A 16080-nucleotide genomic window follows, 5' to 3' on the forward strand; every position below is an offset into this window, starting at 1 on the left:
CCCTAGCACTAAACCTAAAACCACATGGAAAAGTGCAGAAATCCAAGTTGAAATAACACAAATCTGTCCTAAATCAAAATCTTAAGTAAAAACTGTTTGTGGAGAGTGTGCATGACATATGGTCCACTGTGTGGATATTTGAATAAGGAAGGCAAAAAGTGGAAGGATGTTTTGTTCTTTCTCTTGTGCCAGCCTCTTCCTCTGGGTGTTCAGAGCCTGCAATCTCAAGTTGTCTATCAGTGACTGCATTATTAGGCTTTGTATAGTGTGCAGCAGGAAGACAGGGTTGTTATTGTTCTAATGCTAGTATGAGAGCAGGCTTTGTATAGGCACAACTAGGATTAAGCATTAGGCATAGTCCTTCGCATTGAGAGGAAGTAAATTTCAAACAGCTTGCAGAACCACTTCTTTGCTTTCAAGAATACAAGGCAAAGAGGTGCATAAGGTTGATGGAGAATGGCTATGGGTGAGGAGTCGTGGGTTTAAGTGTGATGTATAGTGTGCAAATCAGGCCTTTAGCTATGCATTCCCTTCTCTGGCCTTACTCCTACAAGATTGGCATAATTTGGTGACCATGCAGCAGTACTCTCCTTAATAAAAGACCATCTTCCCCTACGCTGCCTGACTTAAGCAGCACTCTGAATCTTGTGAGTGTTACACTCTGCACCTGCATAGGATTAAGGCTTTTTATTGATGTTACATAATTTGTAAGGTCTATAGAGGCTGATAGGAGGATGGCACAGCCTTGCAGCAAAGGGAGAGGGTTGCAGCTCCCACTCAGGGCTGGTCCACACTACAGGGGGGGGGAAATCGATCTTAGATATGCAACTTCAGCTACGTGAATAACATAGCTGAAGTCGAATATCTAAGATCGGATTACTCATCCGTCCACACCGCGCGGGATCGATGTTCGCGGCTCTCCCTGTCGATTCCGGAACTCCGTTGGGGTTGATGGAGTTCCGGAATCGATATAAGCGCCCTCGGGGATCGATATATCGCGTCTAGATTAGACGCGATATATCGATCCCCGAGCAATCGATTTTAACCCGCCGATACGGCGGGTAGTCTGGACGTGGCCTAAGACTGGCAAGGTGATAATTGGTTCACCATTAGTTATTATGTGTATCAGTGGAGCACTCAGAAGACCCAATTAGGAATGGTACCCCATTGTGTAAGATGCTCTGCCAAAACCATAATACACATTACCTAACCTAACTTGTTTATGAGCTAAATTGGGACAAGGTACAACAAATGAGTGCAACAAACAAATGAAAGGGATGGGCGAGAGGGGACAGGGTAACAGTGATAGGAGCCAGTAGTTACATAAGCGAGCTATGGGCGTGATCCAAAGCCTGTGGAAGTCAATGAGATTCTTTCCATTGATTTCTGCAGGACTTAGATCAGGCCCTATGTGCACAGTTAGATGGTCATGACTTATTTAAAGGTCTTCTTAAACAAAAAATAAAGCAGCTAGTTGTAATGTCTACTGGCCACTTGCCCAGCCCTCTAGTAATTTTCTTGTTAAAAATGTGGTGTGACAATAAACTGTCACCAACTGGCTCTCTACCTACTCATATATAACTGGCTAATTTCTTGTAGGTGTACTGTCTTTATTTTTTTCATAATGCCCTGTTACAATTGTTAATATTATCTCTCGTGCAATTTCTTTGACTCCTGGGCCTACTGCATTTAAATACCCTGCATTACTGCTGACACCGGGAGTGAATTTGGCTCAAGATATCAAGATCAGCAATGGCTTTATCCCAACAATTTTGCAGACAAATAAGTTTTCTCTGAGTCCATCAGATTCAGGCTGATTGAAGGTGCTACTTAGATCAGCTTCTGGTTCTGAATTTCAAAGGTTTCTTGACATGCCTGTAGGTCTTGCTTCTTTCTTGTCACCAGCAGCCTCAGACAAATAACACCAGTGCTTGGGCCCAGTGCTGCACCCCTTTATGAGAGCAAGTCTATTGAAATCAAATGAATTACACCAGTGTGGAAGTGACGTATGTGAGATTGGCCACAGGCCTATAGTCTTTGATCATATTCAAACAGAAATATTGCTCCTCGCTCGTGAAGTATTGGGAACCAAGAACTTTTCCAATAGAGTCAGCACTTCCTTTCAGATATAACTTATCTGTCTAGGTCTTTCTTCTTGGACTGCCTATGAGGTTTTCTTTTTCTTTTTTTACCCATTTTTATCCCTTGCTCAATACTTAATCTGAGCCTACAATATTTACCTCAGGGTTCCCACCATAATTTTTAAGCAGCAGCGAGAAATTCTTCTCCTCATTAGGCAGCTCCTTGCTCTTTTACAGATTTTGTGCAGCCACTCATCTCTGCAACTCTCATGACTATTTTGGCCAGATAGGCCTTTTTTACCAATTTGTTGTTATCCATGACAGAGTTTTCTGTGTGCAGAGTCACTGCAGACAGAACAGCTGATCTTGCTCTCATTCTTGCTGTCCTTGCATTTTAATGCCGGATACAGTATTGCTGTGAGACACAAGGAAAGCCATTCAAAAATATTTATTAACATATTAAACTAGGAGGCCTCCACTGTTACTGCTGAACCAAGTGGTGTAGAAAGCCTACAACATTCTGCAATGCCCGATAGGATATGAAAAATACTACAATGGTGCAATCGTTTCCTTTTACCCTGGTATGTGGGGACGGGGAGTGTTTGGAAGGTAGTGGGAATTTTGTGGTGTTTATCTGAGAAAGGAGACAAATTTCACTTAATTTAATTGCATAAAGAATATATGATTTTTTGCATATTTGCATCCAAATTCCTATGGAGCATGTTTACAAATGAATGCAGTATCAGGGTTCAATAAGTGTGCCCAGCTGCAGTGGAGAAGCATGGTAGCTGAATGTGTCCATTACGAAATCAATGACCATATGTCTAACAATATTGGCATTTAACCATTGGGTTTCTGGCCAATCTTCGTGTTAACACCGTAAGGACTGGATAGTTTCTGGGGGTCTTCTGGGGAACCCACAGAGTACATTGTAGCTGGAAGATAAGTGTTCTAGCCTTGCTCGGTCAGGACTGTTATCCAGAACATAGAATCAGGTAACAGAGTCCAGATACTACAGTGACTGCATTCTAGAAGTGTAGACAGATGTGTCTCATTAGGCCATATCGATGCTCCCACCACCCTCTGCCTGCTAACTCTGCAAGTGCTGCCTAAGACTAGGAACCAGCGGCACAGAGATGGAAAATGTGGAAAGGACTGGCTTTTGCAGTTAGGTATGATAGTAGCTGGAAGCAGGGATAAGGTCTGCTGATGCTTACAAAAAGAGAGGAAGGCCATGATCAAGGGAGGGAGGGAGAAAGAAAGAGAAAGATCAGGTTCAGAAAAGAAGCTGGAGATACTGTTTAAAAAAAAAAAGAGCAAGAGGGACAGATGGAAGGAGTGGAGTTGTCTTGGCACTTGTCCATCACAGAGGCTACATCTACACTACTGCGGTAAGTCGACCTACACTATGCAACTCCAGCTAAATGAATAACGTAGCTGGAGTCGACGTACCTTAGGTCGAGTTACTGCGGGATCTACACCGTGCAGGGTTGACGGGAGAAACTCTCGTTGACTTATCTTACTCTTCTCATTGGGGGTAGAGTACAGGGGTCGACTGGAGAGCGATCTGCAGTCGATCTGGTGGGTCTTTACTAGACCTGCTAAATCAGCTGCCAGTGGATCGATCTCAGATCATCGATCCCGGCTGTACTGTAGACCTGCTTTTAGAATCTTAATTACTAAAATGACTCATTCTAAGGGCCAAGCGGTTATTGTCAATCTTCAAATTGAACACTCCATGAAAGTGAATGAGTAAGTTCAGAACTCTTTGGTTATAATTGGCCAGTTAGCTAATAGCCAAAGCTTAGCAAACAGAGAATTGGTGGCAGGGCTGAAAAAGTTGGGCCCAATTCTCCTCTTTCGCTAGTTTTACACTAGTGTAGCTCTGTTGATTTCATTGGAGATGGTTCTCTTTTACACTAGTGTAAGTGAGAGGAGCATCAGAACAGCTAAATCTAGATCCTGATGAATTAATTATCATTTAATGATAAGGGAACAGGGGAATCTGCATGGGAGAATTTGATGAAAAAGAGACTTAGCTGGCAAGACGAGGGCCAAGAGAGAGTGGGAAAGATCTTGGCAGACACTAGAAGAATATAATATTGAACTAAAGTATTTAAGTCTAGAATGGGGCAGAGGGACTAGCAGTAAGAAGCAGACTCAGTAAGTAGAGATTCTGATTTCCTAGCAGTACCTCAAGCAGTAAAAGTAGAAGACCACTTCAGAAGGTGTATAATCAGTTTGCTTTGGAGACTGCCTGGTAGTTGCATTCTATTATGAAGAGCAGGATGAGTTCCATCTGCTACAAACTTACTCTGCTTAGGCAGAAGAGGAGTATGCGAGATGGGTCCAGCAGAAAACCAAAGACAGAAATAACTTCCTAGTGCAATAGAAAAGAAGAAAGATAGAGAAAGATGACAGAGGATGTAACCTATGAGTAAGGAGATAAGGAAAGCTCAAGCTAACTCTTTCGACTTAGAAACATCAGAGAGAAACAAAATAACAAGTGAGATTGATGAGGAGAGCTTTGAGCAGTATCTGAGGGAGTAGAATGAACTGGGTATGAGGTATGGAGGAGAGAGGCAGGAGATAATTTGTTGGGAAGACCGGAAGGGAAAAAGCTAGAAGGGCAGTTAGCTTCATTTGTTACAATGAAGGCTTGGAATCTAGATGATTTTGTAAAATCAGTGAAAAGACCTTAACTCCTCATAATTCACATATTATCCATACCTGCTGCTTTCTAGAGCCATAGACAATGAAAGAGATGTTGCTATACTTTCCAATTACTTCACAATACATTAAAATGGTCATTCTGCATGTACACTAAGCGTCCTTTAAGTATGACAGAATAATGTTACAGAGAGTTCAAAAACAATGGTATTTTTGTGCGTTATACTTATATTACATGGATGACATTCTATATGAGGAGTTTAGCTCTTGGGCTGCTTAGATGAAAAACAAGGTAATATTTAAAAAATTGTATTGGTTTGTCAGCAAAAGTTTTTAGATTACAACATATAATGTAGATGGTACATATTTTTGTTCCAGTAAAGAACTTAGGCTGAAATTGGTTCTTGTTTACACCATTGTTCAGAGTAATTCTATTTAAGTCAGTGATATTATTCTGGATTTTACACTGGTGTAACTGGTTCCTTGTATGGTTTTGAAATGTTTACTGTTAGTTTGGTGAGCTTCAGAGTGATTCTATATTCAGTGGGTGAAAATGTTTTATATTATGTCCAATATAAGAGGTATTTATATCTGTGCAAACCCCATTTTTAAGGATTATTGTGAATAAGGTTGCAGAAGTTGCAGCAAATAAAGTTAATGTACAAGAACTGTGGACAGTATGTGTTTCTAATCTGGCAATATCGTATTTCATTTTCTGGTTTCATTTATTACAGAATCTTTGTTCATTTACACCTCATATCTTTTCATTTCAGATAAGAACGTCTATCATTTGGGCTACTCCAAATGTCTCCTTTGTAATCCCTTTGTGGGTTATAATACTAGCAATACTCCTTGGATTGTTGGTTCTGGCTATTTTGACCTTAGCTTTGTGGAAGGTATGTTGTATTATTATTATTTACTTAATGAAACTTGGAAGGATGCTTACAAGATTTAGGATGACCAGCCCAAAAAAAAAAAAAAAGAGAGAGAGAGAATGAGAAATTGGAATCTGTGACCTTTAAGAGTTTTTGAAGCAAAAGCAACAATAAACGTATGTCTTCTTTGATGTGGCATATGACGACATGCTTATTAGCTGACTTTTGTGAAGGGACATTGTTTTCAGAGTCTTCTTTGTTATGAAAGTCTGTTATAAGTGATTTTACAGAGTTTGGCTCTGATTCCCAAGACTTATGATCTTCTTTCTGGAGTGTTTAGGTACATAAAGCATTTTTGTTTTGTTTTCCTTGAATCCTTAAGGAACTGCCATTTTTGTTAGCATGTAATTATACAATCCCTCACCCAATTTGGGCAGAGATTACTTTTAAGGAGATTTCTCTTAATATTACCAGGTTGTGTCTGATTTTTTTTTAAATTACAAGTCATAAGGTTTGCAGTCAGTGAGTTGGTTGATCTTTATTTCACGGGTTTTAAGACAATCTACTTCTTCAGGGTTCCTGGAAACATCCCTTATAACACTAGAAGCTGAAGTAGTGTCAGACCCATAACTTAGTCCTTGGAAAAAGTGTCATCTCTCAATGATCTTTACTCTAGCCCTGTAAAATGGCCCCCCAACTCAAGGCCAGCTGCTCATCCCTTTGTCACTTTATTTCGCTGATTTGAAATTCCTTCAGTAATTATGCCTTACTTAACGACCTCTGAATTGGGATAAACACAAACTGTCTCATTAGAGTCACTGTTGATGTCAAATTTCAAATCAGGCTTTCAATAGTGGCTGTCAAAAGCAGCTTTTATAAATGTAGATTTTTGTTTATACTTTGGGGTCCAATCCAGCTTTCCTCTTCTGCCTAAAGCTCCCACTGTCTTCACAATGAATGTTATGAATAGAAAATAATTAATAATCTTGCTGGTCTGACAGACTGTACCTGCCTTTCAGAAGAATATAAAACAGTGCAACATAGCACCCAGGGTATGCAAAATGCTATTGTCCATTGAGAATGCTGTATTATCTCTCTGGCACTGAAGGGTGAAATTCTGGCGCCATTGAAGTCAATGAGAATTTTGCTACTGACATCAGTGAAGCCAGGACTGCATTCAAAGAATGGAAGGTGCTTTTCAAAACAATAGGGAGACAAGATCCCTGCCCAAGGAGTAAAGCACTTTTTCTACTTTGAACATTGTATACATGTATTAAATAATAATAGTACAGCATCCTACATGGACAGACGTGCTATTTCTTCTGAAAGGATAGGCACCATATGATAGACTGGGTGGCTTTTCTCTATTTGCAGCATTTCTAATGTTTTCCTCTGTAGTGCATGTTTCCCTTGTTCTTAATTTTTCTCTACAAAAATACATTTAATTGGAGAGAAAAAAGTAACAAACTTTGTATGTGTGATGGAAGGAAGACAGACATTTCTACTGTTGTTCATTTCTTTGAATTTATTACAATGATTTATACTTATCTCAGTCAGATGTCTTATGCCACCCCTTTGTGTTCATTTTTATTGTGTATTTATTCATATGCTAGCACATTTTTTATGTAACTACTTTGGTGCTGTTTATGCCTTTCCTGTAGAAGCAAACCTTAAATTCACTAGAATGTATTTAATATTTTATTTGTATATAGTAGCTACAGAGCAAAAAAATGGTGGCATTTAAGGTGATCTCACGAGATGCTAATCTCCTTCAACTCCCACTAACTGAAAAGAGCCAGGGTGGTCAGTACTTTGCAGAATAGTCTATTACAACTCAGTGCATTCTTAAAATCTCCTGGAATTCCTGATATATAGTGGGTTTATGTATGTAATTACCAACATAAAGGGCAATGTCCCTGCTCCAAAGAGCTTATAAACAATGGGCCCAATTCCACAACTCCTATTCTAGTGAGTAGATCATACTTGTGCAACTAGTTCTGTTGACTCCATGTGAGAGCGGGGAGTGAAGAAGAGCCCCTAAGTTAAGGTTCAACATGGTGAGGGGTGGAAGTTAGAGGAAAGGAGCATGAGCTGCAGGAGAACAGTCATGTGACTGCCTTATTGTGATTTCTCTGTTGGCTTGTTTTCTGTAGTGCGGCTTCTTTGACAGAGCTAGACCTCCTCAAGATGACATGGCTGACAGGGAACAACTGACAAATAGCAAGACTACTGATGCATAGAAGAGGAGAGTGAAGGTTCAATTCAGAGTCCCGCTCAAGCCTAGAAGTGTGCTAAAGATTAAATGAAGGATTTCTTCTACCAACAGTCTTCCTTTGAAATTGCAAGTGCCATGATGTTGTAATCTGATCTATGCAACGTTTCTGAAAAAATCACCACATGATGATGATCCTGGGCAGAAATCAGCCCTATCACTGCCTTCAAAACATAATCTGTCACTGTGCAAAGAGTTTTTGTACCATACTTCAGTCGCTCTAGATTTTGACAGATGTTTTTGAGCACGTGTGGTGTGTTAAATCACTTTCAGAATAACCCAAACCTTGCAAAGATGAAATGCGTGCATTGCTGTATCATTTAGAAGATGGATCAGGACAAAGTTTTCAAACACTACTGTATCATGCAGAATATTTTTGACACCTCCCTAAGGATAAGAACTTTTATGAAATTGTGGCTCAGGGAGACAAGCAATATATTGGTACTGTGAAAGTACTTCTGAAGCAGAAAGGTAGTCTCTAAAGGACTTTATACATGGGGCACAATTTATTTATTTTTCCACCTCTCTGGGATGAGTATCAGATCTAATCCTAGATTCGGAGTTTTAGAGAAGTAAATTATAACATGGAAATCATTTGCTTATCTTGTATGTAAGTAGACAAGTGGCCTGCACATTCAGATCAATTTTCCTGGCTACAAGGGTGATTTGGGTAGCAGGGGAATTTAAATTTAATTGTATTGGAAGGGGCATATTTTAAAGATATGTTATACCAATTTCAACCTGTAGATGGCAGCACTAAATTCAGTGGATCAAATCCATTTTTGGTGTGAACTAGTGCAACATCAACTAAATCTGTGGGAATTTTTTCCTACCTTTTTGCTAGAGCTGAATTTCTCACCACTATTTCTGTGTACTTTTTTCGTTAAAATATCCTCTTAAAAATGCTACTGCGTATTTTGTTGAATTCATGACTATTGTGTCATAGGTGACAACACTTGATTGATTTAAAGGAATTATAAAATACAGACCTAATAATATGTTTAAGGTATTTCAGCAAGTTAAGTTTTTGGGTAGAGTATCCTATAGTTATCTCTTATTACAAAGAGTCTTGCAGAGAAGGTGCACTGAATTTGCATTTATATAAAAAGTAGGATGCAAATCATCCAAGGCTGAGATGACTCATAGAAGGAAAGACATTTTGTTGTAAAGGCAATAAAATGTGCATTTTTTTCTTTGCTGCTTCTAAGATCCAAAAGACTAGGTCCATAATTCACCAGTAACTCTTTTTCTATAACATCAGTGAATGGCCTTTATTTAAGCTGGATTCATCCAGCTATAGAGCTGTGTAAACCATCTGCATAAAACCTTGGACCATCCTGTGCTTGTCTTGAGTTTGAAATTTGCTATGTTTTGTGAATCTAGGAGGAGGGCGTTCATTTTCTGACACACACACTCTCCCCATTCTCCTTCCTTCTTCTTAGCTGGTCTCCCTTCCCACCAAGCACCTGGGATTCCTATCTTCAGGGAGGCCAGTGACCTTTTCTGATCCATCCTACTACCTCCTGGGCTTTTATGGATTGCTGGCATCTGTCTTCAGGGCAGGGGAAACCAGCAGGCAAGATCACTACTGTCAATCCCAAGAACCTTCCAAAGGACCTGGAAATAGCTCAGTTGGACATCCCACTATCTCACGGCAGCCAGCTCATGGACAGACCCATAAACTTTGTGCTAGAAAACCTGAGCACTAAAGGTCCATCTTAATGCTTCACATCAGTCTGCAAGGAAATCCTTGTGGGTTTTCTAGAATTACAGGACATTATCTGCCCCTGAGGCTTTAGGAGCAGTTCTTTAAGGAGAGTTCCCCCAACTTCTTGTTTTCTGAGGAAGTAAAGAAGGTTCCTTATCACTTCCTGAACCCCAAAAAACCCTTAAGACGGGGGACAGCAGCCATCCCTATGGTGATTTGTTCTGACCCCTTGCTGCATTCATTTCACAAATACCCTTGCAAACCACACCTGCAGGGTTCATACATCTCTGCATCCTCCACATTTCAGATCAAATTATGCACACGGGAAAAGATAGTGAGTTCATCTTTTGTAAATATTGAATTGTGTGTAGTAGTTTCTGAAACAAGGCCAGCCAGCCAAATAATTCACATCATCTGCACGACTCTTTTACTCTGATGAAATATTATCATTAAGAAATACTGAACATATGACTTTTATATGTGCAATATTTTATATTACCTATGTACCTGAAGCATGTTTACACTGGCATTTGTGGTTGTTTTTTAAACTTTTGAATATATTGATTGAGTACAATAAAAAAAGGACTAGAACAAACCCAAAAGGCTCTGTTAGTAGGGATTCCAATGTGTTTTCAATCCTGCTTTGGCCAGACAAAGGGACTAGATGACCTAATGAGTCCTTTTGAGTTTGAACATCTATGGTTCAATTTTGAGTTAATTTTAATGATGGGCAAAACATGTTCAGATACTAAATTTAAACAAAACTCCACTCCATTCATTGCTGGGCCTGGCTGGAATCCATTGGCTGCAGCTGTATAATGTCACGGAAAACCAAATTAGAGGGACATCAGCTGACAAATGGTTACTTTTGATCAAAAGCTGTGTTTTTATATTTCTGCTTCCTTGTAGATTAAACTTCCTACACAGTAATGTCTGAAGCTTTGGGCTGTCAAGGACTGTAGTTTTGAGTCCCAGTATTTGTGGTTTTAACTGGGTGGAAATTGCAAACAACTTTGAGAAGGCAACATCTAGGTCTTAATGTAGGTGAGGAAATTTCTCTTCAAAGTGTTTGTCTCCATGGAAAATAGCATCCTGTATATGGACAGTGGAATGGCAATTGCCATAGTCTGTCACTCTCTCATGTAACTACTGAACCATACAATTATACTTGGCCAAATCCATCCATGATTATTCATTTCAATGGAGTCAAGCCAAAGATGAATTGATGAATGTGGCCTAGTCTCTGCATAAGTGATGTTGACCTCAAACTGCAGCACACCTATGTAGTCCCACTAGTTGCCAAGAATGTAGAAGTCACAGGAAAGTGTGATGGGGTCAGAGGGAGTGAAGAGTCAGAGGTTTGTCGCTAATATGATTTTCTTGTAATTGCCTACATGTTAATGAGAAAAAAGCTCTTGTCACATTTATGTGGATCATTTTTACAAACTTTTCTATCCTCTCCAAATGATGCATTAAGAGACTTAGCAAGTTTCCAATTTTAAATATCTCCTGAAAATTGCACACCTTTTTTCTGAATCTCAAGTTGGTTTGCTGAATTGCTAGCATGGCAGATCTGAAAGCAGCGTGGCACATGTTATCTGAAAAGCCACTTGGGAACTGAGAGACAAGGTGGGTGAGGTAATATCTTTTATTGGACCAACTTCTGTTGGTGAGAGAGACAAGCTGTCGAGCCTACACAGAGCTCTTCCTCAGGTCTCACATTTATAAACATTCAGCAATGCACAAGAGAGAGATCGGCCAACTGGCTATCAAGCAACATACTCCTATACTTTTAACAAATGTTTTTTTAATGAAATACCATCTCCCCAAGGCACTGCCTTTAGGAATTGTTTACGAGGGAGCTTTTTATTTTGGATTGTTGGCAAACATCCGCATTGAAATATAGGATAATATTAGTGCCTCTTGACAATAAAAAGTCTTGAATTTAGTTTATGCCGGCGCCATGATGTGACACAGCAGGAATGTATTTAATATCTAAGGACTGTTGCTAGTTTTGACTGTGCATTGTATTTGAGGGATATTTAGCTTTTCAGCATGCTGCCTTACCCTGCTTTTCTAGAATCTGATTTAAAAAAAAAAAAGAATAGGAATAATTTCTCAACTTAATTTTTAGACATTTTCATTTGCATTCAACATATCGCATTCTCCTAACTGATGTAGCATGTTTTGTTTTGTAGTAGCAGTTCATAAAGTACAGTCCAGTTTAGCAAGAAATAACTGAAATATATCAGATAGTATTGTTTTTCCAGAAGCAATAGATGACAACAGCAGAGGAGAATTCTGGATACCATTGGGAATGGCTGCAGTAATTTGTGGTTGGCTTCTTTCTTGATATTTTTTAAACAAATTCAGTCAGAGTGAAATCCTTTGAATCCCAAATCTCTTCTTTTCAAGTGGGAATGTAGTCTTTTTTACCCGTCTTCTATTCAAGGGTCTAAAAATGAATTAATCCTCACCTCACCACTGTGTAGGCAGTAAGTATCTACGTTCTACAGATGTGAAAAAGAAGCAAAATGACTTGCCTCAAGCTATCATGGTAAGCATGTGACAGAGCAATAAACAGCATTCATATCTCCTGTGTCTGTCTTGTGCATTAAGCAACAACGCTGATGTTTCCATCTGTAATAACAGATTAACAGGGCCAGAGGAAATTCACAGAGTCCATGAATTTTGTAGAGATTCATTTTGACACTTTTGAAGCACATTACAATAGCCAGTGATAATTACGTGCACAGATCAAATGCCCCCGATGTTACTGTTTCTTTAAAATTACATTTGGGCAAAAATTAGCTCAGCAAATCAATAGCGTGGGACCATTGTATATCAGAACTGGGCAGCAAGGTCTTATAGGAGAGCCAGACTTAAATATGGACTCAGCCATTCATTCCCTAGGCCTGTAAGAGGCTAGGCATCTGTTGAATCTCCATAGATGGTTTGGCTTTTTCATAATCCCACAACACCTCCATGCTGACTATCACAGTGGTAGATTTGTAAAAAGAATCATCAGGCCATTTTTCACTGCCATCTACTGCTGAATATTAGTAGAGGCTGGAACATGGGGCAGAGAGTACCTCCCTCCATGCTAGATAGTGTGCCAGGAAAGTCTCACCTTGATTGACTACACTAAGGAAAGAATCCATCTTTCTGGAGAGGGTTAGGATTGAAAATTCAGATTGCCTAAAAGCTAGGTCAAGGTCTGTTCTTCCAGACAGGAAAGACAGCAGCCAAAGCCACTACCAGGCCACACCATGTGGCACAAGTCTGAAGCCAGGACTGTAGACTGCTAAGAGTTCCATTTCAATGAGCTTGTATTTAGTTCTTAACCATTCAAACTGGTTGCAGGGTGTTATGGTAACTATAAAAATGACAGCTGAGGCTTTTACAAAGAAAATAAAGAGGATAGAGCTGGGAGCCTCTGGGGCGGAAGCCAGAAACTCAGAGCATGCAGATGTTATCACAGGGTTGATCAGGGACAACAAAACACTGACTAGGAAGAAGGATGAATTGAAAATAAGGCCAGGATACAGTGTTTGAGAATAAGCAGGGGTCCCAGAAAAAAAATGAGACTAATGATCTACTACAGTGTTTCTGACAGTGGCTGATTGATTTATTGCACTTACAAAGTTCAATGGAGGGCTCTTCTTTGGTAACGAGATACCCAAAAGGAAAAATCTCTGCAGCTGCAATAGCACCATGGAGTGTTTTTCTGTGGATCCCTATCATTCTGAAGCAAAGAGCCATATTCACTTCTGGCTAACCTCAGTGGGTGAAGCTATTAGGATGGAATTTATGCCAATTTGTATTAAAAGCTGCTAGAGCAATGGGCCAATTTCTATTTCAGAATGACCGTATCAGCATTTACCCAGACTGTTTACCAGCTCTTATTGAAGTAGCAGAGATGTTATGCCTGCCACAAAGCAATTCAGAGATAATAGAAAGAAGGCCAGAGTGTTGGACCTGGCACCATTAATGAGGGAGATGAGAAACTTTCATTTCATTTTTATTCTGTCCGTAAGATTTGTATATGCTGCAGACAGGAGATAGGAGTGGATGCTATTTGGCACACTAGTAATTGCTCCCTGATCTACAGGCAGTTATTCTTCCAAATCAATAGATAGTGCAGCAGCAGAAAAGTGGTCCACAGTGGAGACTGAATTTTCAGAAGTGCCTGAGAGTTTGTCTACACTGCACTTAGATGCCTGGGGAGCTACCTTGGGGTCACAGGGCTCGAGCTAAGGGGCTGTTTAATTGTGATGTAGACATTCAGGCTTGAGGTTGGGACCTTCCTATCTTGCAGGGTCCTAGAGTCCAAGCTCCAGTCCAAGTCCAAATGTCGGCAATTAAACAGCCCCTTGTCCTGATCCCTGCAAGCCTGAGGCAGCTGGCACAGGCCAGCCATGGGTTTTTAACTGTAGTGTAGACATACCCTTAGTGACATAGGAGCGCAATCTCCACTGAAAGTCATGTGGGCCAGAAAATAGCCATATAAATCAGGCAGCAAATCAAAACCAGTTAACATACTAGGCCTGATTCTCATTTACATGAGGATGGGGGCCCTTTATACCACTCAGATGGCATAAAAGATATCTTCAAGCAGACATCACTGTAATATGCCTCTTCACACATATACACCTACTTTTAGGCATCTTTACACTGCCAAAGTGGGCAGTGTCGCAAAGGGGGCTTTGTGTAACTGAGAATAGCCTCACTAATTCTAACAGATTGTTTTCAAACAAGCAAAAGACCAGTTTCGTGGTAATCATTATGCCCTCTCCTAACCCCTTCTGGGAGTCCCAAGGAGCATCTTCTCCTATCTTCTGTTTTTAGTACTTATAATGTGTACTTACCATAAGTTCTTTACTAAGATTTTCTGTATGTAGAAAGACAGCAACACTTGTAGTTTTGAGATACAGCAAACACAATTCTTAAATAGCCAGATAGGAAGGTTTCACTACTCATGAATTAGATTGGTTTGTTATTTAAAAAAAACAATTACATTTAAAAGCCCCATAGATGTAGCAAAAATAACAAAAACAATAGTGTCATTGTTTAAAATCACCTTTTCCTCCTTCCCACTGGTGGCACAGCTGCAGGGAAATGCAAAGCATCAGATGCTTTTCTAAACCTACAGCAGCTACCCCATATCCCACCGCATTCTCCTCTGAGTCAGTGGCATCGGAATGGTGGGGGGGAGCGGGGGTCATTCCACTTTTTGAAAGAAATATTTAAAATGTTTTGATATTCCTGAAACGAAACACTTCAATGTTTCTCAATCTAATTTTTTCAGAATTTTCATTCTGTGAGAAATTTCAATTTGTCATTCTAGTTTGGAACAAAAACAAATTCAGAAATGTCAAAATTTCCCACAGGAAATTCTGTTTTCCACCAGCTCTGTGCTTTAGCTGCATCCTGACAATTCCTCTGAACCTGTGCCATGAAGTATACAACAGCTTCTGAAATCCCAGAGTGAACAGGATTTAAATCATGCTCCGGCATTTTCCCTTCTTTCTTATGAAGTGTGAGACTATGGATGTTACAAGATTCTTCTTTCTCTTCCTCTGAGGTTACAGGCTTCTATAGGAAGGGAAGGGTGTATGTAATGAGCTCCAGAATTTAGAGGTGCCCTGAGCATGAATCACAGAGATCACATTATAACTGAAGAGCATGAAAATACTTTTTCTGCTGTATGCCATGCCCTTCCTCCTTTTCTATAGTGTATGTAATTGTGCCTTTCATGGAAATGTATTTATTTAGCTATTTAGAAACACCTCCTATAGCATCTATGGCGAAATTAGCTGATTATCTTTTTATGGCCTATGCAATGGACAACGTATAGCTATGGACCCAGTTCAGCTCTGATGTACATAATGGTATTGACGGCTACTTAAGCCAGGCCTGAATTTGACCATGTGACTCATCTTTGACCTAGTAACTCACTGAACCTTGTCAAGTCATTTGATGAAATACTAGAAATAACTCTCGAGATTACAGTGCTGAATGGGATCATAATGGCAAAGCAGCGGTAACTGAGAGATGGCATGTTGTGCCTTGCAGTGCTCTTGCTTTTACAGTTTACTCTGATGTAGTACACGTAATTTTTAACTCAGAAGCTGTAATATCTAGACATGCACCTCCCTGAATGTCTCTCCTGCTGCTATGTCTCCCCATCTGACATGCCTCTCCCTCTTGCTAAAACCAACCCTACGCTCTGCCCCTTCTTCTCACCTTGTTGCTCTCTTTCCATTTCGCTTCTTACTACTCACATCTGTATTTCGCTTGCATCCTGCCGTTATGTCCAGAAGTAACACCCTGACTCTGTGAGCAGCTTGCAAATCCCATCCCTCCTCAAAACCCATTTCTTTCTGATATCTTTCCACTGCTGACCTCTTCTGCTCTGTCTTCCTCTCAGGCCCTCCCTTATCCCTACCCTCAGTAATTACAAACTTACTATGT

The 16080-nt window shown here is 40.0% G+C and overlaps 1 protein-coding gene across 1 annotated transcript in view; it reads left to right on the plus strand.

Annotated features, from left to right (window-relative positions):
• Positions 1–10183, plus strand: part of ITGA8 (integrin subunit alpha 8) — a 182056-nt gene extending 171873 nt beyond the window's left edge. The window contains exons 29-30 of the mRNA XM_050939513.1: positions 5525–5647; positions 7780–10183. Of these exons, the coding sequence (XP_050795470.1) occupies positions 5525–5647; positions 7780–7866 (210 nt within the window). The 3' untranslated portion in view covers positions 7867–10183. The remainder of the gene's footprint in view (positions 1–5524; positions 5648–7779) is intronic.
• The last annotated feature ends 5897 nt before the right edge of the window (positions 10184–16080 follow it).

The sequence above is a fragment of the Gopherus flavomarginatus genome, chromosome 2 (genome assembly GCF_025201925.1).
Source record: "Gopherus flavomarginatus isolate rGopFla2 chromosome 2, rGopFla2.mat.asm, whole genome shotgun sequence".
Lineage (NCBI taxonomy): Eukaryota > Metazoa > Chordata > Testudines > Testudinidae > Gopherus > Gopherus flavomarginatus.